The following is a 27,996-nucleotide window of genomic DNA, read 5'->3' as shown; positions in this document are numbered from 1 at the left end:
AAAACATAGAACATAACATTTTTAATGAACACATCAATAACGAATACTATTTATAACAAAGAAATGTAAATTTTCAAATATTTGCATTATTATTGCACTTGAAGTATAATTTGATATATTAAACAGGACATTTTTTTTCCAACATTTTAATTTTAATGTTATGCACATTTTTGTTGTACTACTTATGCTTTAATATATTTAATTTCTCAGCCAATGATTTGTTAATATATTTGCTAATAATTTCATTCATCAAATATACTAAGACTTAGTTAGTTCCTTAATATTTACTTACTTTTAAGAAACCAAAATTTTGTTGGGCCAAAAAGTTATCGAAAAACCCAAATGTTCTAAATTGTTTCTTTTCGTTTTGCACTTCTGCAAAGCCAAAACGAGTACAAAACATTCCTATAAAATATTATCAAACATTACCAGAGCGGTCTTACTCCATTTCGCAAAACCCCAACCAATCTCCTAGTAGTCCAATGATTTATTCATTGAACTGAGGAGGCTACAAAAAAAATCCGAAAAACTGGCTCCCACATAGTTTTTGGCCCCGATTCCGCCCTCACACTCGGCACTTTGGTTTGCCGCCTGATGCTGAAATATTTTGCTGCACTAACCATAAATAAAAAAGTACAGAAAAAAGTACTGAAAAATTGAGGGAAAACGAAAATAAAAGTCCGCAAAAACTGGCCCAAACAAGCGGAGCGCACACAAACAAATTGAGCAAGAATAACAACGGATGAAAAAATATTTTCATGCGACAATTGCAAAAGTGTCAAGGTGCAGGCGGCGCCAGCCACAAAAAAAAACCCCAGAAAAATAGATAAAAGGACTGGCAAAACTGGGCCAATAAAGCAGGGTGCCAATTTTGTATAAACCCCTGAACCATAACACACAAAAAAAAAAAACGAAAGTTGGCCAACTTTGTGTGCTAAATTCACAGAAAGAGAGAACATTTTTTATGCCTGGCATATTTTTAGTGCATTTGGTGCGGTGTGTATGGTTACTGATAGGGAATTATCAGCTGTATGACAGCATTTAGCAGACAAAGTTGCCTGGGGAACGATTGTCATTTTGAGGGTTTTTTAGGAGCCTTTAAACGAATGCACTGGGAAAAGAGGTCGCAAAAAATTTTTATATAAATTCAATACAGAATAAATGGTTTATTTTCTTTGTAAAATTTGTTAAACTAAATGTATATATGGTATTACAAGCACGGGTGTTCTGAAAGGATTACAATTTTTAAGAATTAACTTGGAATATATATTTATGGATAATATAATATGTGAAACTCATAAAGAAAATATATAATTAATTTCAACTTTTGAAAGATATGTATGGTACCACTTAATGACTATTATTAATAAAACTCACAAATAATTGTTATATACTTTTTTTATTTATAGGAATACAATATAATGTTTATTTGAGATTTTTGTTTATATAAATCTGAAATAATAGTTATAAAAGATCTTTTTTTTGGCAATTCTTCGATAATCGTTAAATGGGATGTTAATTAAGCATTACTCATTATTTTATTTTATTTAATTTTTATTAGTTGTATCTAAAATAAATCTGTTACCAAATATTTTTTTCTGTGCAGACTGACATTTGCTGCCAAACTTTTGGCAGATTTCACTGCTCACTCGGCAGCCAAAAGAACAAATCAGAAAACTCCACCATCGAGATCTGGCAATGCATTAAATCAATATCTCCCCCACTGCCAATCGGTTTGTTTGTCTGTCTAAATGTCGGCGAAAAGTTTTCTTGCATAATTGCGAACGAAGCGCTGGAGAAAATTTAATGAACTTCGCAGCGAAACCCAAAATCCAAGGCATAAATATCATGCATGGCTGCCAAGTTCCCATCTTAGTTTCGAATTGATGAGCAGGAAAGTTTTGCGTGCGATCTGCTGGATGATTTTCCGCAATCATTTTCCGCCCAACCCAAACGCCAACACACTGGAAAAGTTACTCATTAAGGTGCCGATGAGAATTTGTGTGAAATTCCCCAAACGATGCCAGATTATTAATAACTGTGGTGGTGCGTATAAATATTTGCGCTTTTCTCATTAAAGTTTACATCACGCATACGCGGCATTGTGCACAATTAGTTGCAATTTATATGCTCTTACACAGCAGTCGAGCGAGCACTCGGCTTAATGATACTTAATGTGTAAATCATTATAATAAATTACATGCACACCCGATGATAAAAATAATCCAGCACCAAGAAAAGCACAAATAAACCGACTCAATCCGCATAATGTGTGCGCCAACATGCGCCTATATATATACGTAAAGCGCAGTGAAAACATAGCCAAGTCGGGATTTAAGAGTGGGTCCTTATGCACGCATTAGACATAAAGGCCATAGACATTAGTGCGCATAATGAAAAGCATTTCGCTGCCAAGAGTGCGTCACACGATAATGATGATAATAATGGGGATACCAAGGCAACCGCAACATCAAACAGACAGCGCAAAACCGGCAAAAAAATAAATAGGATAACACATATACAGAGAGGAGAAAACGCTCCACAAGTTATGAAAGCTTTGTCTCCTAACCATCCTCAAATCATCAGCTGTTGGCCAGCTGTTTTTGGCCCCCAATGTTTTGGGTAATTTTCAGTCGGAACCTTTTCGTGCGGAGATAAAACTTCCCATCGAAAATTAAGCCCAAAACATTTCTCTTTTGGATGCTGCGTGCGCATGTTGAGAATCGTGACTTCTCCCGAGCGAAGCATAAACTCTCGCAAGTGGCAAATTTTTATAGCAAAGCTCCAGGACGTTTATCTGAACATGGCCAGCATCCTTTTTGACCAGTAGCGGAGTAACTTTGAAGCGTTACGGTTGGTCGCGATTTCGAATCGGAATAACGTATAGCAACCAGAAAAGGTTTCCCCCGGTCGAAGTGTGTTTACATTGTTTTGCAAACTAAAGTGAGTTCACAACCGACTAACCAAATCATCATGATTCTACTCAAGAGCTCGAGTCGCTTTTGGGTTTAAATTTGATTGGCCAAGTGCTTGGAATATTTGGTATAGTGTAATTGGCAACAATAGTGTTTATAATAAACCTAAAAAAAATAAATATTTATATTTTGTGCTTGCGATTTTATTTATAAAATAAACAACCTTTAAATATTTATACACTTTGAGTGTTTATACACTTTGAGGGTGCCTGAAATATTTATGGAGAATACAAATTTATGAAATAAAGAGCGTAGATTATTTTCAGTTCATTAGTTAATCCATTTAATCTGTTGATAAACTACTTTAAAGGCAGTATAGTTCTAAACAAAATAGGTAAATTAAAGCCTTAAATATACAGTGTTATCAAATCTTGTTTTATATATTTTATAATTAATGGAGTGATTAACGCTTATTCATTCATTACCTAACGATTTACTTATTGTTTTAAAAATAAAATGGTTTATGCTATAAGCACACGTTTTACTACCATTATGATTTTTAACAGAGCGTACCTGTTAAATGAATACCTAAAGACATATAGATGTTCCTGGTGAATGTTTTTTTTTGGGTTAGACATTCTTTGGGGAATTAGAAACCGTATGCCCAAGCAGGTACACCCATTTGGGGGCTTTCCATTGACCAACCCAAAAGATAACATTCCATAAAAGTCAACCACAAAACTCTTTACAGTGCAAACAAAGTAAAATTCATGAAAAACAAACAAAAAGCGACAAAGTGAAATTAACAACAAAAATAAACACAAAAACGGAAATCGGTAAAGTGCAAACAGAGAGAGCCACAAGCCAAGGCCGAAGAAAAACGGTGAACCCAAACAAATAATTTGAAATTAAAATTAAAGCGAAAAGTGAAGCCAACGGCGCGAATCGGCGGATAAAAGGGAGCTTGCGGCCGAAGTTTGTACGTGATTTTGCTTTCAAAAACTACATTGAATAATGTTTACCGGCAGATGTGCAAGGTCCTCGCCGCTTAAGCCTGATATTTTCTGGCTTTCAGCACTTGAACTTTACTTAGCTCCTTGTGGCCCCCCTTCTTGTTCGGTTTTCCCTGGTTTTCTCCTGGCTTTCCCCTGGTTTTCCCCGCTTTTCCCAAGTCCACTTTTTTTCCAGCTTAGCTTAGTGCTTCAAGTGCCGCACAAGAGCTTCGATTTTCCAACTGATGGTATGGCACTGGATGTGTGTGCGGTTGGCTGATGTTGTCACGCCATGAGGAGAGGCCTTAAGCGCTTCACTTTACATAGCAAAAACTAGATTGAAGAGATTAAGCCCTCCACCATATACCCTCTACCCCCAACGACCTACAACCTTCTGGCCAGCCTCTTTCTATACACTTTAAAAACGTGAACAAAAATTTTGTAAATAAATATTAAAACAATAATTTATTGGCATTTGTGAATTATAAAAGTCAAGGAGAAGTTAAAAAAAATATTTTAAGCTTTATAAATGCTTAGTTTTTACAATTAAACCAATAAAAAATATTCTCATACAATAAATACAGGCACATTAGTTTAGCTTTATATATGTATATCATGTTAAACAAATTGTTCTATCATTTTTTAAACGTAATATTATTTTCCTCCCTACGCCACTAACTAATAAGTATTGTTGTTATTACCATTTGTACTAATTATCATATTAATTTTTTAATAAAAAAGTAATAGTTTGTCAAATAATAACAACGTTAATCAGTATTCTGTCACATTTAAAAAAATTCTGTCCAGTAACAAACATTTTTTTAGATGTACATTTTTCACTGAAAAATTACAGAATATAATAAGATCTTTTAAGAACATTTTTTAAAAATTAAAAAGTACTGGTATTTATCTTAAATATTTTTTGAGTGTTGTTTTCGCACTCGCACCTTCTTTGCTCTGTGATTTGTATGCGTTCGCCGCCTTCAACGTGGCCCCAGCTAATGTTGGCTTTGGCTTTGCCCTCGAGGAAAAGGGGGTTGGGCGTTGGATGGAGTGGGCTGCAAAGAGGGTAGCGAAGGGGGTGGGGCACAAAGATGCGGGTGCGAAAGTTAACTCCGCCATAACCCCCATACGCCTCGCACTAAAAACCCTGCCCTGTCGCCCTCTCGTTCGCTTTGAGCAAGACGACGGCGTGTTTGTGGCATAAAAATAAAGATAAATGCGAGTTCTTTACAACGCAGCACCGAACACTTTGAGTTGGGCGCCACCAAAACCCCTGAAAATCCCCTTCTGGTTACGCCCCTTTTCCATCTTCAAAACGAGCACTGTGGCCAGTGCTTGGAAAAGTTTTCTAAAGTTTGCAAAATTTTAAAATTAAGTTCATTATAAATATTTAGTTTGGGTAAGATAGATGTGAAATTTTTTTTTATTAAGAACTCCTAGATAAATTTATTGATGTATTAAAGTAAGATAAAATAGTTCAAACAAATTAATTTTTAGTAAAAATTCAGCTAAGCTAGAAGATCAAAGTGTATAAAGACCATGTTGCCAAATTTTTACGATCAGTTAATTTTTGTCTTCATTTTATCTCTTTCGAAAGAAGTTCAACAATTTCCACTCAACTCTTTGGTAAATGAGGCAACACTTCAATTAGGCAAACTGGTTTCCCAACATTCCGTTCACCACTGTGCCAGGACACACCTTGTTTTAAGGTCCTGTTTAGGGGAATCAAAGGGGGGATGGTTCTGCTTGGGCTGCTATCAAAAAAGCGTCACCAGCAGGCCAAAAACTTGTGGATGGAGTTGGTCTAGGAGAACAGGGGAGTGAACTGGTTTTTGCGGTTGCGAGTTTTAGAATTCTTCTCTTAGCCTTTTTTTTGGTGTGCGTGTGTATGGGTGTATGTGTGTGTTACCCCAAAAATGCGACCAAAGGAAAGCTACAAAAAAAACACAACACACATTTCTAAATATACAGAGAAAATGGAGAAAAGTTGCTTTGCATAGAGCGAAAAATGTTTTTCGCTATGTTTATCTGCAGCAGCCCATCTCTATCGCCTTTTTTCAGCTCTGTTGATATTAGCGCTTGTTTATGGCCCCAGTGTATATGTATTTTTATACCCAGCACTTGGAAATTTAAGGGGTATAAAGCGTTCATAAAATTTTAATACTCTTGAAGAAACTTGTTCTCTGTGATATAACAATTCAAAAATTGGTTTAACAGTTATATTTTAAAAGGCAGACATTACTAAACTAAAAACAAGAATTTGATGTTTCCGATTCTATTTGTTTAAAAATATCGTCAGTCAATCTGTCAATAATTGGAGTCCACTAAGATATTTTAATACCTTTAAAAATTCTCTTTGACTTAAAAATTGAAGTACTCTTAAAAAATCGTATTATCGGCAATAAAGCAATTTCTAAAAGTTTGCCCGTGTCTAATTTAAAAATACAAATTTTGTGTTTCCGATTCAACTTATTAAACAATTTTAAGTTTATCTGATATATATTAGAGCCATCAAAGTTTAAAACCTTAAAATATTCACTTTACCAAAGCCCAAAAAAGTATGCTACACTTTTTTCTTTACGAGTGCCAGGTAATATTTGTTCGAGACACTTTACTGATTTCTTTTTTGTGTGTGAGTGCCATGCTTCGTCGCATTTTAAATTAAGCTTCATTTTTATTTCTATTTACATTTTGCTCTTTCAAATTTTTTTTTTGTTTTTTCTCCTCTTCTTTGGCTGCTGCAACTGTTTGCCAAAGAAGAAGCGGCAGAAAAGTTTTTCCAGACATAGAGGGCCACGCCCCACTGCCCACATTTTTTTATTTGTTTTTCATTTTCACTTTTATTATTCCAGCATTTCTACAATATTTTTGTTGATGTCCCGTTTTTGTTGTTATTTGTATTTATTTTTGGCTGTGCCAAGTGAAATGTTTGATTTATTTTTTATTTGCCATTGAACGTGTTTATTTATGTGTTTCGCCCTACGTTTTTGCTACTTCGCTCTTTTACAGGCTTACTCCATTTCATTTTTTGTGTATTTATTTCCTTACTGCTCTCCAGCGTTTTTATTTGCCAGTTTCGCTTGCCTCTTATTGTAAGCTTAAGTTGGGAAATTGGGAAAATTTTAAGTGTTTTTATTTTTACTTTGCTCGTAAGCCGGCGTAAGATTTGTTTCATTTTGGGAATTAGCTTTGTGAGCATGATTTATGACAGGAAACATTCGGGGAAGGCTGAACGTTGATCTCATTCCGGATTACAGAAATGAGTTTTTCTATTTGAATATACAATTTTCGCAGAAAGAAATGCCGGGGACTTAGATAAGCTTTATCAAAGAGAATTGAATATTTTATACCACGTTTTTGTAGGCTAAAAAGGCAGCTTTAAACTTAATCGCTTTATTAAATCATAAATATTAGTTGAAAAATACCAAATTAAATTGTTGCCTATAGAAGCGCATATTTACGTATTTAAAATATATAAAAACACTTCGGCTGTTTATAAACATGTTTGCATTAAAAAATATGTGATTTATGGTCTAATTGTATATTACCACAGAGAATATTTAATTAAAGGAAAAATTTTTTATACAAACTAACATTTTTAGAAAATAATAAATAAATAAGAAAAGATAATATTGAATATTAAAATAGTTATTTATTTTTCATAAAAATATTTTAAGAATCTTAAAATATATTTTTCTTTTCATATTTATATATTTTTCGTTTCATCCTCAACATAACTTAATTAAACGAAGCAATTGCTCTCAAAGAAAAATATTTGAAAAAAACGTTTGAAGTGCAGACTAGTCAGCAAAAAAAAAAGGGCAATGGCGCTGTTTGAATTCATTTCTCAAAGAAAATATGAAAATATTCCCCAGTTATCCTTCTTCTGGTTCTTTTTTTCATATTTTTGTGTATGTCTGTGTATGCAGTTCAACCGCAAAAAGTTGATGAAAAATCAGAGAGTAAGGGGATTCAGGAGTTGTGAAAAGTTGGGCTCAGTTGTCTTTAAGAAGAAATTTAAAAAAAAAATACGAGGGGCCAGAGAAACCGGAACTAAGCGGATTTTGATTTGTTTTTGCTTGCTGCTTCCAGTCAAACAAAGAAATGTGCTTAAGTTATTTGTGCCGGAAAAGTCCCTGATGCTCTTAACTTTTCCCCCAATCAGAATGTGCTTTCTCCCCACTTAAACACTGAATTGACATCCGTTTGGAGTGCTGATTGTAATTTGGACCTTTACCTGACAAACCGCAGAACATAAATATACTTTTCAATATGGCCCCAGCCGCAACAGCATCAAATTGGATGAGTTTTAATTAATTTCGTCATTACAATAATTAATTGAATGCCTGCTGGGAGGCACTCAAGGATATGTCGAAATGTGGGTGGTGTGCGGTGAGAGGTGGGCACACCCACAGGATGCACAGCTGCAACAAATTGCAATATATTTTACAGCTACTTAGCCGGCATTACACATGCACTGCAGGAGGCAACTTTTCGACGCCACTGTGTGCGACTAGGTTTGATTTATGGCCAGCCAACGATGCAAAACCGAATCCGGCATGGGATCACATGCGTGAGCAATCCTTTGGGGCTGGGGTTGAAATAAACTAATGATTTTCCATGGTATCTACATTGCTTGATATTTTATTTAATATTGACAAAACTTTGCAAACAGTTTTTCATTAAAATATTTAGTGGCTTTCCCATGTTCAGTTGCTTTTGCAGAGTAAATTGTGGTTTGATGCGACGAAATAAAAATAATTCATGCTATGTAAAATATTTTATTTGATACTAACTAAAGCAAAAGAAAAGTTTTTATTTAAAAACATTTAAGCTGCTGTTGGTTTGCTTGATAATTATTGAGTATTTTTGTAATACTTAATACTCAAATTACAATTTTTTAAATAGATAATTATGTTTGTAATAAAATTATAATTTGTTTGAAATTTCAATATTTATTTTAATTTGCTTACTACAATTAAACGAATTGTTATTAATTAATAGTTTGGTTCCTTTATTTAAGGGCCTTCAATTATAAAGAATTTAAGCCTACATCAATTTCATAATATATATAAAATAATATACATTTATATAAATCAAAAAGAAATTCTTCACTTAACTGTACCGCCTAATCAGCATTTTCTCTGGCCAATTTAGTTTAAGCATCAGTTAAACTTCAGTTGCCTTACGGCAAATGCCAAATTCAAACAGAATATCTAAGATGGCTCATCTCATTCGGACTGGTCATATGAAACCATTTTGCAGAGCGAGCACAAAACTGCTTTAATCTGGAAAAATGTGCCTATAAATAGCTCAAGAAATCTTCACCCCAACCCTCTTTGCAGCGCTCCCTTCTTCAGGATTATGGCTTTTCCTGATAAATCTGTCGCACATAAAGTACCACAACGAACGACTGTTGAACTGGATTCAACATTATGCCCGTCTACACATGAGGCCGCACTATGAGAAAAAGATTCAATATAAAATATGTAGAGGCAAAAAAACATATTTTTAAGGAATAAAAAATAAAATTTTGTAAAAAATAAGTTATCATTTAAAATTTTTTAATTATCAAAAGTATTAATTGTATAACTTTCACTGTTTCAATTTCAAATTTAGTAACCCTTTTAGGCTTATTTTCTCCCAGTGCACCCAAGTAAATTATGGGGCGACGCTCTGTCTTTAGTTGCGTTGACAAACTGCGGAGATAAGCGTGCGAAAGGGAGAAAACCGGGTACAGAGCCAGTCATGAATGTATGTCCAGCTCGAGTTCCACTCAAGTTGGCTCAATGGGTGTCCTGTTCAGTCCACTGGGTGCAATCAACTGTGAGTTGTCAGCTGCCAGTGGCAGTGGCCAATGATGGGGCAAGAGTGGGTTAAGCTCGGTGGGCCGCAAATCAATCGGGTCTCCTTGGAATTCCCAACTGATTTCGGGCTTCAGTGGCCCTTGAAATGCTTTGTCAATTATACTATATATTTGCAGTCTTCCTTTTATCAGGCCATCAAATTCAATTGCATGCAAAAGTTATTCTACTTTGTCATTTGTTCAATTTGACCAATGAATTATGAATGGCCGACCCGTATAATGGAAGTCATTTGATTAGCTGACAAAAGCATTCGCACTGTATATACATTTACCAAAATATTTCCAAAGTGTCGAGTACACAAAATTTGTAGCATACTTTCGCACAACTCATCGAGCAAATAATCTTTTTCGAGATGCCAAAAATTTCGCTGAACAAGTGAATTTACCAGTTTATTGTTGGCAAATTCTGAAATGCGTGTGGAATTTCTGCAAATAATGTATATGTGTATGGATTTTTAATTAATATGTTGCCAGGCATCATAAATTCTATTTGTGCCATCAGATTTTCAAACGAGCAAACAAATGTTGTAAAGCGAAACCCGCTGAAAAAATAAATGCGATTAAATGCAAATGTATTTGCCAGAAAAGCCAAACAACGGAAAGTCAGTTGGCAATGGGCGTATACATAAAATATGACCAGCATGTTTTGTTATTTTGTGCTGGTAAATGGATGATTGTGGTCGAAAAAAAAGGGAAACCAAAAATAAATCGCACTAATAAAATGTATTTTTCTATTTACAGATTTGCAAGCGCCATGAACGGATATTTATAAAAATAGGAAAAGGCCAGCGAAAATCAAAATAAAAATTTGTAGCAGTGAGAGGTTAAATTCCCAAAGTCAGAAAAATGTGGAAAATCTGCATTTTTACATTGGTAATTGCGGTGGTGGCGGCAGCAGCAACAACAGCAACAACTAGTGAAACCATAACAAACGACTTGACGGCAAAAGGCAACCGAACGCAGTTGAAAATTTCCACGGAGGAATTGAGTGAAATTTCCGCTGTGGGTGGGTCAACCTCAACGGCCACGCCCACCACCACGGCCACAACTAGTACAACAACAGCCAGGGCAACAACAACCTTGCTGGAGGAAAATGGTGCAAGCCCAAAAGACGAGCTAATGACAACCATCCAAAAAATGCCAGCAGCCGATTTGGTTGAAATAGGTGGCATTAGGGATGCACTGCATCGCATTAAATTGAGCGAAAAGCCAGTTGATGGTACGGCCACAACCACTGAACAACCGGAAGCCATGGATCAGGATCAGAATGAGGACGAGGATGGGGAGGATTTAACACCCACCATCTCGCCGCTGCAAATTCAAATGCAGGCTGCTGCCTCATATCAAGTAGCCGAAACGTTGGCCGACTTGAATGAGGAGGAGCGCGCTCGATACGATGCCATGCTGGCTCAGCAGCCCACGGCCAGTAAACTGAATATAGTGGATTTGTATCCATTAAAGCTGGACGATTTCCAGCCAATCATACAAAACGACAACGATGAGTTAATCAAGCAGCGGACCATTTTCACACAGCCCGAAAATGCCGAGGAGTACAAGCAAAATCTAATGCCCAACGAGGTGGACTTGATGGTCAATACAGAGGTGAATGAAGTGAGGGAAAAAATCAAAATAAATCAGGAAAAGTTTGTTACCACAGTGAAGCCCAGTACAGTAAGACCGAATCAAGGAACCACGGCTGATTTCACGGGCAAACTGCTGGCCGATCAAGATGATTTGATAACCGAAATAGAGAGCAAATTTCAACTGCATGAAACTACAACCATTAGGCCAAGGACTAGTACTAGTACTAGCACAACTATTTCGCCTACCAGACAACATCCGGGCCACACTTTTATCGATCGAAGGGTGAAGAAAAGCTTCGAGTTTCCCATGCAACATCGTGCCAGCGATGTGATGGCCATGCCGCACATTGACTTTGCCAACACCAAGTTCCAACAGGATGCCGATCCCCCAGCCGCCTCGCATCCCGAATTCTCCACCACAAAGTTCTACAACAGCAAGGAGCTGTACAACGAAATGTTGCTGCACAATAAGCGCAAGTTAATGAAGGCAGCAGCCAAAGCTGAAGGCAGCAGTCCGATAAAGTCAGCGGAGGATACAACTCGGGCCACAACAAACTTGAACGTGACGCCCGAAGGGCAAACTTTTAACCCAACCACAAGTACAGCCAGTGGAGCCACCAGCAGTCCCACAACAATAACTACAACTGCTACTGAGTCAGCTACAACAACAACGACAGCAACAACAACAACAACAACAACAACAACAACAACTAGTGGCAGTTCAACAACAACTAGTGGAAAATATCAAAAGCAGCTTAAGCGTGCCAAATTATTGCTGAAGGCCTTGACACCGCCGCCAAAGTCCAGTGACAAGACGACATCTGCCGGGGAATCCCCATCATCGACATCCACATCGACCACCACGACGGCCACACTGCTGGCCACCGCCAGGACTCGCACTCGAACCCGCTCCCATCCGCCATCCTATCCGCCAGCTAATCCCACTAAGACCGCCTCAAAGCCAATCGCCAGGCCGCGCATCCTGAGTCGCCTGCAGGAGAAAATCAATTCGCTCGAGTGCGAGATCCCCCCAGTGCCGCAGGATTCGCATCTGTGGCGAGGCAATGAGACCCACGAACTGCTGCTGCCCATTGTGGTGAGTACACTCGAAAAAATATGTACTAAATATTTACTAATTCATAATCCCTTGTTCTATATAAACAACATTGGGCTAGTCTATTTTAAACTTATTTAGGTTTGAGTAAACATTTTGACCTAATAAATAAACGAGCTGTGTTTATTTACGTATTAATGAGTCATAATGAGGATTTTTCAAATCCACCCTTATACTTTTAAAGTCCAATCGAAAAACTATTTGGTAACTAGAAAAATAAATTGATAAATTGCTGCTTTATATTGAACAAAAATTGATGTTATTAAGTTGATTTTATATTTAATTTATTATTTATAAGTAATATTTTTATTATATAATATTATTTTATTTATAAGTAATAAACTGACTTTACCGTAGTTCAACCACCAAAATATCTTCAGATGTACTGCGTTTAGGGCTTTCTCTTGTCGCCTGTTATCAAAACAATTGAGGCCTTATTAAGTTCTTATCATTAGGCAGACAAAGGGACACACAGGAAGCGGAATAAAAGACAGCTTAACAATTGAATGGAATGAGAGCACACGGCGAATGCGTGTTATTCGAGTAAGCGGGTTAAGCAATTAGCTGGTGGTTAAGGGATAAAGCCCCGGACAAAAAGAGGGAAAGGGAAGTGGGCGTCTGACTAACGGACTCCATTTACATAATACGCCTGCTGACGGCTAATTAGTATGGAGAAAGCTTAGTTTTCGGGATCTATGAACCTACGGATTAGCCAAACGGAAACGAGAATCCCTAATGAAGTCGCCGAAGCTCTTTGCAAAAGATTGATTGGGGATTGAGTTCACAGAGGCAGCCACGAAAAACAATCCACAAATTCTTTAACTTTGCCAACGACAGCAGACAGCCGACATTCGATATCCAATTTCCCTTCGAACAACAGAAACTTGTTAAAACTGTTTGCTCGGCTAATTGAAAACCTTTTAGAGCTGAGACAATTCGGCAACCCAAGGAAATCAATGTCGGCCGGAGTCACATAAATAAATCACAAGCACATTTGGAGTTAACATTGACGGAAACAGTTCACTAGACAAGAAAAGGACATCGAAAAAAGGATTCAACGAAACGAACCCTGCAAATTTAATCCACCGATAAGTTGGCCAACAAAGGGAAATTATTGATCGTCATTCTATTTGGCCATTTCCTTAGCAGCATGTGTGTACAGAAAACAGAGCGGATAGAAGACCCCAAACAAGTTTACCGAAAACCTGAAGGTTTCTCCTCCGTCCTAATGCAAAAAAGGACAATGCCTGAGGGCATGCTTACAGTCCGGTTCGGATGTGTAGGTTTCAGCGAAGACAGGTGTAAGTGCTTGCCAAAAATAAAATATTTCCAATAGGAGCAAATAATTAAATTAAAATATTTTTAAAATATTTATTTGTTACAAAAAGTACTAATAAACTAACATAAGTGATTATTAAAATTACAGTTTCTATTTATTAGGATGATATTACTGTTTAATTTATCATAATTTAATTCAGCTTTTAATATTTGATCATAGTTTAATATAAGCTATAAAAACTATTCATTTTAGTATAATTAAATTCAGCATTTAATATTACACCATATTCGAAACGCACTGTCTGCTCAGTTGAGAAAAGGGCTGTCCATTTCTTTATTAAATCGCATTTGATGTTAAATCACGAATAAACTAGACAAGGGACTCCGACCGGAGCTCATCTGGCAAATTCCATCTGCGAACCCAGGGCTTCAGTTCGGAGTCAGTTTTCCGTTCTGCACATTCTATGCATATCCCTTTCATGTCCTGTTTATATTGACGTAAATCAAGCCATTTGCCTGGCCAAATCACAGCTGCTGCTGCCCCTTTTGGCAAATATTTAAATTCATTTCATAGAAAGTTTCGTTCACCCTTTTCATCGGCAGCTGGAGTTATGTGTGTGTGTTTTATTTTTGAGCAGAAACCTTTGACTAAATGACTGAACACCAAATGTTTAATTAACATTCGGCCAGGCAGTCTATGAATGTGTGTGTATGTATTTTCAAACCAAAATACCATTAAATTTGATGACCATTTGAAGGCTTGTTTTGGTCTAGATTCGTTTCCTTTGTTGGTGAGAAAAATGGAGCAGAGCAAAGAAGGCAACGAAATTGATTTAATGTTTACTTTTTGGTCAGCAAATGCTCAATGGCAGCTCGGCCATGAATTTAATTAAGAAGCACTGCAGCATTATGCAAACTCTGGGCCACCTGAAAGCAAAATACATATACATTAAGCATTGGCATAATGTTTACCTTGCATAAAATTAATGCTGGCATCCTTGGAAAATTCGAGGCACTTTTCCCAACGACCAGGTACACAAAAAAAGAAAACAATTAAAGAAAACAATTTTTGCATAAAAGGTAAAGGCATTTCTTCACATTTTTTTTTGTGCTGGGGAGGTCAGTGAAAACATTTTTCAACTGAATTTGTTTATTCTGTCGTTTGTTGTTTTGGGTCTCGTTTTGATGGAATTGTTCGTCCATTTCTTCTCTCTCTCTCTCGCTTTTTATTTAGCTACTTTTTAATTCATTTAAGTCTAGTTGAAAGTTTTTTTTTTTAGTTTTTTCGTTAGAAGCTTATGTTAATGATTGAGTGCATTGTTTTGAAGGCACTCTAGAAAATAAAAACAATTTAAGTAGCTGGCTTTAGAACTTAAAACAATTTTCACCAAGTTTCAAAAGCTCAAATACAAGCCATTTAAATTATTCCAAGCGTGAATTTTGTTGTTTGTGGTTTTAATTTCAACAAATTGTATGTTTTCCAAGTAAACTCAGACAACAAACAGAAACTTTTAAATATATACGACAAATAAAAATGGAAATTTATGCTATTACCAATTGCGGTGTTCATAAAAAAAGGAGCTGACCACAAAACACGCATGAAATTCTATGTGACCCAAAACTTGGCCATTCCCCAATGGGAAAACATGCCCTTTTTAGATGTAAATATGCAGCTTTTTTCGAGCTGACCAACATACAATGTAGATTTTTATGTGCGTAGAGACCGGCCATTAAAATGCCATAAATTTGGAGCTCTGACAAATCCCCTCCCGAACAGTACAAAGCGGCATAAAAAAGCGACAGGCAAACTAAACCGCTTCAAATTGCGCAAAAATATGCTAAAATTGCTGGACATTGAAACACATAGCACATAAAAAAGGGCAGGGATGACCGCAAAGTCCAGTTTTTTTGCTTGTGGATTATTTCTTTTTATTTGTATACCGATTGTGATGAGCCTAACTGGCGGCTTATGTATGTGGCTTAACCCAAATTAATAAAAATTTGGCAACATCAAGTGGATATGGGCATATGTTAGAAACTTTGCTAATACCCACCCAAAATGAACCTTTTGACTGGAAGTTTATTAACTTCGGGTTACTACTTATGTAAATTTCTTTTTACCACAAAACTAAACTGACTTAAAAGGGACCAGACTTCGCTAGACCGTAGACAATGTTATAAAAGTAAAATTAGAAAACTTGCTAAATAATTCAGTCTTGCCCGGCTGTCAGACCGCACCAGACGGAAAAAACCTTTTGGGTCCCACTTCTGCGAATAGAGATGAGTTTAATAAACAATTTTCAACCTCAATCTGTTTTTCCTCAGACCACGGAGCATTGTCGGCCGGATGAGCATTGCATACCGAATGTTTTAACCTGGCGCGGTGAGGCGGAAATCCAGTCCGGCGACATTTTAATTGTGGAAATCAATGATGCCATGTTAAATCCATCGCATGAGCCCAACAACACAAGCAGGTAAATGCCAAGGAAATTTAAATTAAAAGAAATTTCCATTAAATGGTAAACATGAAACTTATTTTAAATGAACGAACAACCCTTCAACAATTTAATGGAAACTCAAAACCAAAAACCTGGCCAAAACAAAGACTATGGAAATGTATAGATGGCTCAGTAATAATAGAACAATTCTATTGTGAGTGCTTCATTTTTAATTAATTAACAAATGAGTACAATTTAAAATGTAATTGTGTCAACGTTTTTCACAGCTGTGCACACAAAACTTTTTGTTTAAGCCATTTGACAGTGACAGGTTTTTGAAGGGGAAAAAATAGTTATTTCCACTTTCATGATTGATCATGGATTTATTTTTTTTTGAGATAATACAAATACAATGCAGGTCAACAAGAAATAAGGGAAAACTGAATGGGTATGCTATAAATATAGAAGATTTGATGGCGTAAAAAATGTCAACTTTTTCTAATCTTTAAAAAGACTTACACATAATGGCATATATTTTTTTAACAACCATGGCAACTCAAGTTTTCTTTTATTTTTTTGTACAAACACCAAAAGTATCAATTTACCTTAGGTAAGGGATTCAATTACATAATCCCCATTTTTTGCTGCCATTACTTGTTGCAAACGTTGCTTGCAAAGCGAAGTTAACCTGACGGCTGGCAGTGATGTATGTAGTTGATCAAAGCTAGTGACTTGGGGTCCCGGCAAAAAAACTGTCATTATGTGCCATCAGCAACATCATCAACAGCAGCAATAGCAACAGCAACAGCACGGCAGCAACATCCACATCACGGCAGCAACAGCAACTGCTGCCTCATCATTGAGCTCATCATGTAGCGACCCTTTCACCAGACACCTGAGCTCCGTAGAAAAATGGGGGATTCCCCTAAACTCACACCGAACAAAAAAAAAAATAAATAAAATCACTCCTTTATTTTTACACCTAGTTGGCAGGTCGTGTGTGTGCGGGTGTGGGTGTGAGCTAAGCTATTTTTTGTTTTTATTTTCAGTTAAGCGCCTTAATGCGCACTGAAACGTGTTTGTTCGGAGGCTTATTATATAATAACGTACATTAAGGACCTTTATTGATTTTTCTTCAGCACGTCTGCTAGGGAAAAAGATGACAAGGGGAATAGTTACTGGTCCCAGACACGTTTTGCCATTATCATGCCCCTTTTACAGTTTATTAAATTGTTTTCCCTTACTTCGCAGTAGCTGTCTAACTCTCTTTTTTGACCTTTCTCTTTACTTCTGTTCGCAAATTTTTATTTCGGTTTTTTGTTTATTTTATAATGCCGTACAAAAATCCCCTTTACAAACTGCGCATATAAATGCGATGGCACCCAGTTGTCCGAGCACAGGGAAAAATATCCCTTTTTAATACATTAATATGTTTATTTAAATATTTTTCATGCTTTTACCCTAATTGAAATTTTAATCATACCCGGGATATACAAACTGTTGTTAATGCCACTTAAGTAGGCAAAAAGCTTGAAATGTTTTAATGCATTCCCTTTATATATATTAATATGATTAATAACATATTAACTTAAATGTAATTTGAATCATACAAAGTATATTAAATGGTTATTAATGCTCCTCAAGCAGGCAATTTAATTTCAGGGCAAACAAATAATAATAGAATTTTAAGCCGATATAAATAAATGACACAATCAACTTAGTATTTGCTTTCTTACAAAAATAAATACAAAGAAAAAGTTTATTAAATAAACAAGGAATGTTGGTCTATTTTAAACTAAACCTAAAGCAATAAGTCCCTCTACTTCGATATGATAACACACTTAATTAGTTTCAAGTTAAATTTCAATAATTTAAGAGGCTTTTTTAATCAACATGATGTGTTAAACTTATTTTAAAATAAACCAACCAATAAAATCACAGTAATAAGATACCCATAGAATTAATGCCAAATTTAATGTTAACATTTTGCCTATGTGTAGTCCTAGTTGTTGACCATTTGTCATTGGGCTGGACGTACACACACCACAGCTGGCTGACCCTTTTTGCCATGGCAATTATCACGTTTCTCTCGGTTTTTGCTATCATTTTTACCCCGGCTGCTGCACACACATTTTTTGCTCTTTTTAATTTAGCTCTCGGCGGCTGGTTCTTATCTTATCGCTTGATAGATGCCGCCGCCACCCATCACGAAAGTTTTTCACCCCCGAAAAGGAAAGGGCAAGAAAAATTAAAATTCATTTGTCGAACTTTTTGGGGCAGACATCAAACGCGACTGCCGCAGCGTTGGAAATTTTACGCTTTTCCCCATATATTTTTCCTCTTTTTATTCAGTTCAGCCCGCGGCTGTGGCAACTCGAAATGCCTGGCATAAGTTGCGATTTTGTAACTTTCCTTTGGGGCAAAGGCAAAATAAGACCGCAAACAATCGAGTTAGTTGAGGAGTGAAAGTGATGCGAAGTATGGCGTACAATTGAGCGCAGGGTTCGCAGAGAAAAGTTCCCGCCAACTATGAAAATGAGATGTCAAAAAAGTTTTTATTATCGATTTAATATGGGGGTGTGTGTGTGTGAGGAGGTATGTGTGTGTGCCAGCCAAGTTAACAAATGCAATAGCAACAAATAATAATACTACGGCGAAGCCAGGGAAAAGCGAGTGGGTAGCAAATAGATTGGGAAAACTCGAGGTAGTGAAAACTTTCCGGGCTCGCAGTTTTCTAACAAGTTTTCCATTTTTTTTTCATCCCGCCAACTCGAGTACGTGCTGAAGAAAAATTGCAAACTTGGATACTATATGAGGTGTCTCCCTATGTTTGTGTCTATGTTTTTGCCTTTACAGGGGAAGTACAAAGTTAAACACGATGGCCCTAGATGAAAGTGTTCTCCCTTTTTTAAATTTTGAAAAACGTTCTATAACTTAAAAGTTTAACGTACAATTTAAATCATATTTTAGATAGAATAAAGTTTGTTCTAGCAAATAATTACCCAAAAATGAAGTTTAAGCCTCTGGCTTGCCAATTTTCAGTCCATTAAAATCTACTCATATACCAAAAAACCCCACGCAAAAAGTAACCGCAAGAACCGCCTTGCAACATAGAAGTTATAGGGAAATCCCTTGACCCAAGAATAAACCCTTTTTCCGAGGCAGCCAACCAGCCTCGACTAATTTAATTTCCGTTTTTGTGCTATTTAATTTCCGCTAGAACAAGGCAAGCGAGAGAGAGCCACTGCTTATAAATAAATTTCAATTAATTAAGCACATATACAAGCAGAACAAGGACTAAGTTCGCTCTGCTGACGTCTTTGGTCATATTTATAACTTAAGCAAGCAAACAGAAGCCATTTAACTTGCCTGCCTCACTCACTATAAATTTATATACATATATATATATTTGTGTATATCTATTTTTTTGCCGCTTCATTCTCACCTGGATTCTGGGCCAATAAACGTCAACGAGCAGCGCGGTACATGCCACACAGGTGTACCAGGTAACTCGTTCCGGCCACGAACACTGCGACGTTACCGAGGGCGTCCTGCTGGATATCACGCCGCTGGTGGTCGACGGCAGGAAGCTGGTAACACTGTACGATAAGGACCTCACCGAGGGAGTTAACCTGCTAATTGGTGAGTAGTCGGTAGACGGTAGACGAACTTACCGCCGGCGGGATGTACTCTCACTAACTTTGCGGTGGGCTTGGTTTGGGGACACGCGAAATTCGGTTAGTTAGTCAATGAAGAGGGGTCTTAATTAGATCATTCTGCTTAGCGTTCATTCTAATGTTTGAGCTACAAAGATATGAAAAATAAAATATATTTAGCTATTTTACTTTATGCCTTAAAAATAAGTTTTGTAAGTATTGAGTTTAAGTACTTAAGCACAAAAGCACTTATATTCTTGCTTAAGCATTTAGTATTCCCGGTTTTAAAATTCAATTTTGGTTCTTCCTCTAGAGAAATGTTACACAAATGTTACAAATAGATTTAACAACTAATATGTTGTTTTAACATAAAGAGAAAATAAACTCAGCTCATTCTGTTAGTAAATGTATTAATAATTAATTTTTAAGAAATCCCTATTTAGTAATTTAAAACAGTTAAATCAAAGTTGGCATTGGAGGCATTCTTATCCTTTCCACTGTGCCTAGCCACAGAAAATATCATCTTGTTGAATACTTAACTAAAATGCTCCCCGAAGAGCTATCAGCTATCTCGTCCCCCAGCTAGGGTATTCCATCTTCATCTATGCGGTATCAATTCCAACTCCTGTCAGAGGATGCCGCCTTTGGGGAGCAATTTTTCCCCTGTTTGTGGTTCCCGTTTGGCCTATTAAAAATGTTTACTTTTTTCGCAATGTGGCCCCGCAGCCTTCGGTGTTGCCTTAATTAATACGAAACCTTTCCGGTGTTCTTTTTTCGTTTTTCGTTGTCTGCTCCTACAGTGGTGTCCGAGCTGTGGGGAGCGCAGTGTGTGCGCCTGAAGGTGACCACGAAAACCGACAATTGCGGCGACAACGCCGATTGTTCCGGCAAGGGAGTGTGCTACTCGAATGCCGGGATGGAGGAGTACGAGTGCCAGTGCTGCAGTGGCTTCGCCGGACCCCATTGCGAGGAGATCGACGCCTGCAATCCGAGTCCCTGCACCAACAATGGCATCTGCGTGGACTTGTCGCAGGGTCACGAGGGCAACTCGTACCAGTGCCTCTGTCCGTACGGTAGGGTCATTAGCACCTAGTGCCCTCATTAGTGGTAACGCTATTAATATCCATTCCCCAACCACTCCGTCTTCGCAGGATATGCGGGCAAGAACTGTCAATACGAGTCGGATCCCTGCAATCCCGCCGAGTGCATGAATGGCGGCAGCTGTGTGGGCAACTCCACGCACTTTCGGTGAGTCCAAGGCAAACAAAAGATGAAAGGAAGAACAGAAATAGCAGACAGAGGAGCATGAGCTGGCTTAGATACACTCAGAAAAAATAGGCATTCAAGAACATATGCTAAACAACCTTGAAAACCTGAAATTCCATTACAAAAATATAATTTATTATAGGTACACAACAGTTATTTAATTAATAATTAAAATTTCAGATAGAAATATAATATATAATATGCCCCCTATATTTAGTTAAAAATTTCAAATTAAAATAAAAATCACATAAGTTAAAAAGGATTTCTAATTGAAATGCCAATCATAAAAAAATTGAGAATTTACCATATTAAAAACGCTAAAGTTATGTTTAAAACAAAGTATTAAATTGAAAAGATATATATGTATATAAAATGCGAGAAAAATGATCAAAGCAACGTATAGAATTCAAAAGAAATATTGCTCTTCATCACCTAAAATTACAAACAAAGGTTTTTTTTTAACTAAAGATAACACAGTTCCTGGAAAATCCAGCAATCATATTCAGTTTGAGTGCAGAGTACACATTCAGTTGAAGGAGGGCCACCAGCAGCAGCTTTCATTCAATTATCCTGGCCATTGTTTTGCGGTTTTGTCTAGCCGTTGCCGTCTGTGTTTGCTCATAAATGTTGACTTTTGTCGCATGTTCAAAAATTCCTGCATTTCATTTTTTCTTTGTTGTCCAACGTTATTCCCAACCGTATTAACCCCCTCACCCCTTTTCGGCGCCCTGCAGCTGCGATTGTTCGCCGGGGTTCACAGGACCTCTGTGCCAGCACAGCCTGAATGAATGCGAGTCCTCGCCGTGTGTTCACGGTATTTGCGTGGACCAGGAGGACGGGTTCCGGTGCTTTTGCCAGCCAGGTGAGTAAATGCGGCCAACAATTCCAGCCAAATAAACGCAAATTGCCTTCATTCTTTTGTTGATTCGCTCGGCGAAATCGCTCCCATAATGCCAATATTTTGTGAGTTATCATTGTGGAAATTTCACACAACGATTGTTGGCTTTAGCCGTGATCTTTTATATATTGGATATTTGTAATTGAATTTGTACTTCCATTGCTATTGCTATTTCTAGGGGCTTAAAATTTAAAGTTAAAGCTGAAATTAAATTTCAACAGAGAGATTATTATCCCACCTTTTCCAGTTCAAAAAATTACCTAAATAATTACCTTTATCTAGAGCACAAAGAGTTGGGTAGTTATTATTAAACACAAAAATTATCTAACATAAAAAATGTTTCTTCTTTCAAAAATTAAATTTAATTTGTTTTCTTAAGAAATTTAACGGACTTCAATATATTTAATCTTTGCAAATAAACTGTAGTAAAAGCTGACTTCCGCCAAAAACTGCACGTACTTTAAAGGCAATCAAATTTCGTTTTTACAATTGAATTGAAATTTGCGCAAATCAAAAATCTACATCACAGCCAGCTCATAAATTATTTCATTGGCACAAACACAATTTGCATAAATCGCAGTCAATCACAATGAAAGTAAAGGTATAAAAAATAAGGAATAAGAAATCACTGAGACAGAGACGAAGGCAATTCCGGGAAGTCGAGACAGTGCGGCTCCGTCGCAGTCTGTCGTCGCCCAGCCAAAGCACTTCCCATTTCCCATTGAAATTTCCATTTCATTTACTTTGCACATTTACATTACCCACAACCTATTGAACTGCTCCCCCGTTTTCTGTCTCCTGTTTTTTCTCCCCTTTTATTCTTTGGATCCTGTCTCACAGGATTCGCCGGCGAACTGTGCAACTTCGAGTATAATGAATGCGAATCGAATCCGTGTCAGAATGGCGGCGAGTGCATCGATCACATTGGCAGCTACGAGTGTCGCTGCACGAAGGGCTACAGCGGCAACCGTTGCCAAATTAAGGTGAGTGAACAATGCCAAATAAATGTAAAATGGTGTAGCACTTTGGGCGAGAACGAGAACGAGGACGAATCTGAAAATACCTTAACAAAAACTGAACAAAATTCATATCAAAATGCAGAAAGTCCTGCCTCCATTCAAATGTTTTATAACGAATTATTTCAAAACTAATAAATTTACTTAGGGTAAACGTTTCTTCTACATCCTTCTTTAATGTTTAAATGTCGCTTTTTTGTCTCTTATTTATGTTTAGGATATTAGGCACACATAAATTGTAAAACACAATGGACCCAAAATTTATAATTAGAGGTTATTGCCGTTGCCATCTGCACAGTTTATATTCCGTCCAGCGAAAGAAAAGACTATTCTTATCAGTGTGGCAATTATTTGTTCTTCTAAATTTACAAAAAAATATAATACAATTTTAAAAACAGCAATTTAAAAATTTAAATTAAAAAATCTCTAATAAAAATTAATAACAAAAAGTACTTGAAAATAACACAAATGTCTTATTTAAAATTAAAAATTTAAATAAAATAATCACAGTGCTCGCATATTGTTAAGCCGATTTATAAGAAGTATGCTTTTCAACAATTGATGTTTGGACACTTAAGATATTTACGAAGCAACCCATGAAGTGTGAAAAATCATGACTTGAAATTGTGCAATGAAAAACGAATCCCAAGAGTGCCCATTAGTTGATTCCTCGCTCCCCAGGATAATCAATATTTTGTATTGAAAACAAATCCCGCGACAATTCCCCGATGAGAAAGTCGAAGGACTTCTCCAGCCATTCTGCAGTTGTCTGTGGAACATGAATGGATATTGATTTAATTTGCTCCTCTTTCCTTTCTCTATATATATATATGAATTGGGGTTTCGTATGGGAGGGAGCATGTCCTTCGGATACGAATGCTGGGGCAAATACATTTTTGAATACGTAATGAAGTTTCAGAGCTCTCTATTCCGACTCTACCGCCACAATATGCTTTGATTTGTGCCCGTGCCCGTCTTTTTTTTTCCTCATCTGTTGTGTGTGCTCTTCTAGGTTGATTTCTGCGCCAACAAGCCTTGCCCCGAAGGACATCGCTGTATTGATCATGGAAATGATTTCAGCTGCGAATGCCCAGGAGGTCGCAACGGACCGGATTGTAATCAAATGCCACGAACGGTAAGTCATGATTTATGCAGTCATGTTTCGGACTTTGTTTCTGTTTTCGGGAGTTCCTTTTGGCAGGCAAAAATGTTGCAGCATTTAGCCACAGATTGTTCGCAGCGGCATAATTGTAGCCAATTTTCCTGGCCAACTGCATACACAATTGCTGTGTGCATTTTAAAACTGATTTATGACTTCGCCTTGTCGACCTCAAATGAATTGTCTGTGTGCTGTGCTGTGTGTTTGAAATTGATATTCCGTGTAGAAGTTTTCTGCTTGTTTAGCATTGCAAATCAATTTCCATTCAGGCAAAACTTAGTTCATAAATTGAGTTAGCCCCGCCGCGACAAAAAAGAATTTTAATAAACGCTCAATGAACTTGATAATTTGCGTGGCGCTGGAATAAAACTTAACAAAATGTACATAAATTAAGCGTCAAGGCGCCATAATTAAAGCTTTGTGAAAATGATGGACACGCTGACTAACCGCGACTGCTTCCAAGGACCCAAGGATCCCCAGAACACTGTCATTATATACAAGAGGGCGGTGGGGCATTGAAGGGGGCGTGGCTGGTGCAGACCGCGGCTGGAAATTGCGGCAGCCAGTGGCTCGTGGCTCCTGTTGGCGAAGGCAGCAAAATTAATTACATTCTACATGCCAGGCACACACAACCGACCCGAAAAGTAGGGGAAAATTAGAGGCAGCTCCTCCATTCTAATTGCTAGTTGGGTGTGGTTAAATGATAGCAGTTTCCGCAGTTTCCAGCAGCGACATAGATATAAAACAAAAATATTTTTCCTTTTACGATTACAAATGTATATTTATAGCTATAAAGATTGTTTTCTGGCCTTTGGAACTTGAAAACCATTTAAGCGGCTTTGTTTTAAATAACATAACTTTATACCGTCATAACTTTATAAAAATCTAGACCAAAAGGTAGAAACAATTAAGAAAAATAATTTGCACGAAAATTAATTTTTATATGCAAAAAACTTTGTGGTGAATAGTTTGAATTAACATTTAACATATAAACATTTAAGGTACTTGCTCAGTTAAATAAATATTATGAACTTGGTTAAAAAAAATTAATATTTCTAAAATATAAACAAAGTAATGTATTGCAAATTGGGAAATTTGGTTAGAGTCTAAATGGCTTTTCAATTATTTTTTTTTTTTTTGGGTGTACGTTTTATGGGGTATTTTCTACTCAATCCACCACCAATGCGTTGATGACTTTCAGTACTTCCAGCAATGCAACGTGAATCCCTGCACCCACGGCGGCACTTGTTGGTCCAGCGGCGATAGCTTCTACTGCGCCTGTCGCCCCGGCTACACGGGAACCATGTGCGAAGGTGAGTTGCGCTTTTGGTCCCCTAAAATACCCCAAAGTCATTAACTTGATTAGGGCCATCGGCGTGGCCAGCAAAAAATATGTTTCCCTCGGCGACTATCTAACTTTTTTGCGCCTGTTTCTTCTTTTCCGGCCTTTTTCCGCAGATGAGTTTGTGGTGGAGACGGTCGTTAGTTCCAGCGAATTTATTGTGGACGATGCCAACGCTAGAAATTTTAATGACAAAACTTTCGGTTCATCGGTTGTGCTTAAGAGTCCCATTGAATTGCATAATGCATATTTTGCGGCTGGAGTCCTGGCAGCCGCCATTTTCATCGTTGCCGTTGTGGTAAGTTCCTGGATCCTGCCCCCCAAAAATCCCAAACCATGGGGGAAATTGTACTCTGCGGTTATGCAAAGTGCGCGAGAAATGGCATTGCATATTCATTTCGATGTTCAGCAAAATGGTTCGAGCTGCAGTCGACGGCTTTAACCGAAAGTTACCCAATCGCCTGGACCCGGGGCTTAAAGTGGATGCAAATTTATACAATTGGTGTCCGTTCGTTCACAATGTGTGCTCCTTCAAGTGGAGAGCCGAGTCCATGCCAATTTATTGGACCCGGAAAGCGATTCAGTTTGCGCTCCCCTGCTAAATTAATGCAAGCCTATAAAGGTCCTGCATTGGACAGGTTAATGTCGAAAGTTTCAATTCGGTTATTTAGTGAGCAAAGTTTAGATTTTTATTCTGACTACATATTTGATTTATTATATAGTTTTTAGAAAAGCGTTAGGTTCTACTCTTACCAAACGTAAGTGCAGTTAAGGCACACAAGAATATATTTTAGGAAAAAAACTAAATGAGGGTATTCAAAGTTTATTACTTTTTTTTTTACCAATAAAAATTTGTTGATAATGTTGTTTTTATATTTTCTGTCATTTGAACGTGTCAATAAGTTGACAATGTTAAAAGTAGGAGAAAAATTGTTCTGTATACTATTTAGCCGGCATGCGTGACGTATGAGTAATTTTTATGGAAATTTGAGACATTTCGCCTTGTCAAAAATTTAAAATAATATTGTTTTGGCTTTTGATAAACTGATAAATAAAATAATTTTGATATATGTAAGAGAGTTAGCTTGAATGCACTTTTAAGTTATAGTTGGCTGGACTTTAGCTTACAGTTTCAAGCAAATAACTTGCTTTTTGGCAACCACGAAGACCATTACTCACCAATCCAATCCATAACCATTTACCTAACCCCTCGTGCACATTTCTCTCCGTTGCAGGTCACCATTTGTCACTGCAAGGTCAATCAGACGTATCGGAAATTCTCGACACGTTCCACCTCGCTTATACCCATTCTGGGCTTCAGTCGCCGGCCAAAAATGCAGGGCAAGCTGAACAAACACTGGCTGAGTGGAAAGGGTGCCGCGAATGCGACGGCCGCGGGCAGTGGTGCCAATAATGTGGCGCCCGCGGCAGGGCCGAGGGGCGTGACAGCTGGAGGCGGGGGTCAGCAGGTCACAAGGCATCTGCCAGGACAGCCGCAAACGCAGACCACGCTGGGTGGCCAGCTGCAGGAGCGACCATTTCAACGGCACCTGGCCATGAATCTCGAGAACGACATGTACTACACGGTGGACTTTAGCGAGAACTCACAGCACTCACCGTTGATACAGTGAGACTTGGATAATAACGGCAGCAGCGGCGGATGGTCAGTCAAATTCACCCCACACAAACTGGAGTGAGTGGAGAAAATATATTGGGTTGGGTTTTGGGTGTGATTTTGTAATTATCTTTGATGCTACTCGTTGAATATTTCAAATATTGAACAGTAACCGATAATAATAAACTAAAAGACATGTGTGAATTAACTTTATTGATTATGATTCCGGCTAATGCCAAGAACCCATATATGTATGTATGATTAATACATGTATCTCTGGCATAAATAGGCTTAGCATACTTGTTTATCAAGGTTTATTTAGGCTAAGCACACACAAACACAAGCACAACCACACACAGAAAGGATAATGTTTGATTACGAAACACACCGAATGAAGGGAGATCATCTAGAATTATGTAAATGTTTTATATGCTTGCATTAAACTTACTTCAGATTATGTTTATTGTATGAGTTTTGCACATTTGAAAATGTATGTAAGTTTTCTCATGTGGAATCGTTTTATGTTTTTGGCCTGAAGGAGTGTGCTTCAGATATGGTAGATTTTCTATGCTAATTGTGGCCATAAAACCTTCATAAACTTGTTATGCAAATGTCCGCTCTCAAAGTTAACTTTATAGGTGCGCATTTGCATATGGACATTTCAATGAGATTAAATGATTTGGCTGGCCAAAAGGAAAAAGAGGTTCTCTTTAATTTTAATTAGTTTAAGTTATCCTTGGGGAAATATAGGAAAACTTTTGACCAAACATCAAAGAGAGTCGGACTAATTATGATTGCCAGTCCGAAAATATGTCACTCTAATGAGAAAAAGAAATTAAAATTTGATGCCATTTA

The 27,996-nt window shown here is 37.3% G+C and overlaps 1 protein-coding gene across 4 annotated transcripts; it reads left to right on the top strand.

The window, feature by feature from the left end:
* Nucleotides 1-2,840: 2,840 nt before the first annotated feature.
* On the top strand, nt 2,841-27,345 carry LOC108147947 (mucin-4). 4 transcript variants are annotated; one of them, XM_041710186.1, is made up of 12 exons: nt 2,841-2,943; nt 10,518-12,455; nt 16,077-16,225; nt 19,668-19,831; nt 20,646-20,918; nt 20,997-21,093; nt 21,846-21,973; nt 22,850-22,992; nt 24,038-24,160; nt 25,395-25,497; nt 25,643-25,824; nt 26,762-27,345. In XM_041710186.1, the coding sequence occupies exons 2-12, from the start codon at nt 10,623-10,625 to the stop codon at nt 27,155-27,157; spliced, it is 3,591 nt and encodes a 1,196-aa protein (XP_041566120.1). In that variant the 5' UTR covers nt 2,841-2,943; nt 10,518-10,622; the 3' UTR covers nt 27,158-27,345. The 4 variants fall into 4 exon arrangements, with proteins under 4 accessions (XP_041566120.1, XP_041566119.1, XP_041566121.1 ...); XM_041710185.1 differs by having other exon boundaries at nt 25,386-25,497; XM_017274731.2 differs by lacking the exon at nt 2,841-2,943 and adding an exon at nt 3,718-3,894 and having other exon boundaries at nt 25,386-25,497.
* The last annotated feature ends 651 nt before the right edge of the window (nt 27,346-27,996 follow it).

Source organism: Drosophila elegans, unplaced genomic scaffold, assembly GCF_018152505.1.
Source record: "Drosophila elegans isolate 14027-0461.03 unplaced genomic scaffold, ASM1815250v1 contig_814, whole genome shotgun sequence".
NCBI lineage: Eukaryota > Metazoa > Arthropoda > Insecta > Diptera > Drosophilidae > Drosophila > Drosophila elegans.
This window is presented reverse-complemented; position numbering and strand designations above follow the sequence as displayed.

Bases quoted from the DNA above. Each gene is read 5' to 3' on its own strand.
- LOC108147947 (XM_041710185.1), top strand. From the start codon at position 10,623: ATGTGGAAAATCTGCATTTTTACATTGGTAATTGCGGTGGTGGCGGCA. The intron at 12,456-16,076 runs GTGAGTACACTC...GTTTTTCCTCAG, and splicing joins AACTGCTGCTGCCCATTGTG to ACCACGGAGCATTGTCGGCC. The intron at 20,919-20,996 runs GTAGGGTCATTA...CCGTCTTCGCAG, and splicing joins CCAGTGCCTCTGTCCGTACG to GATATGCGGGCAAGAACTGT.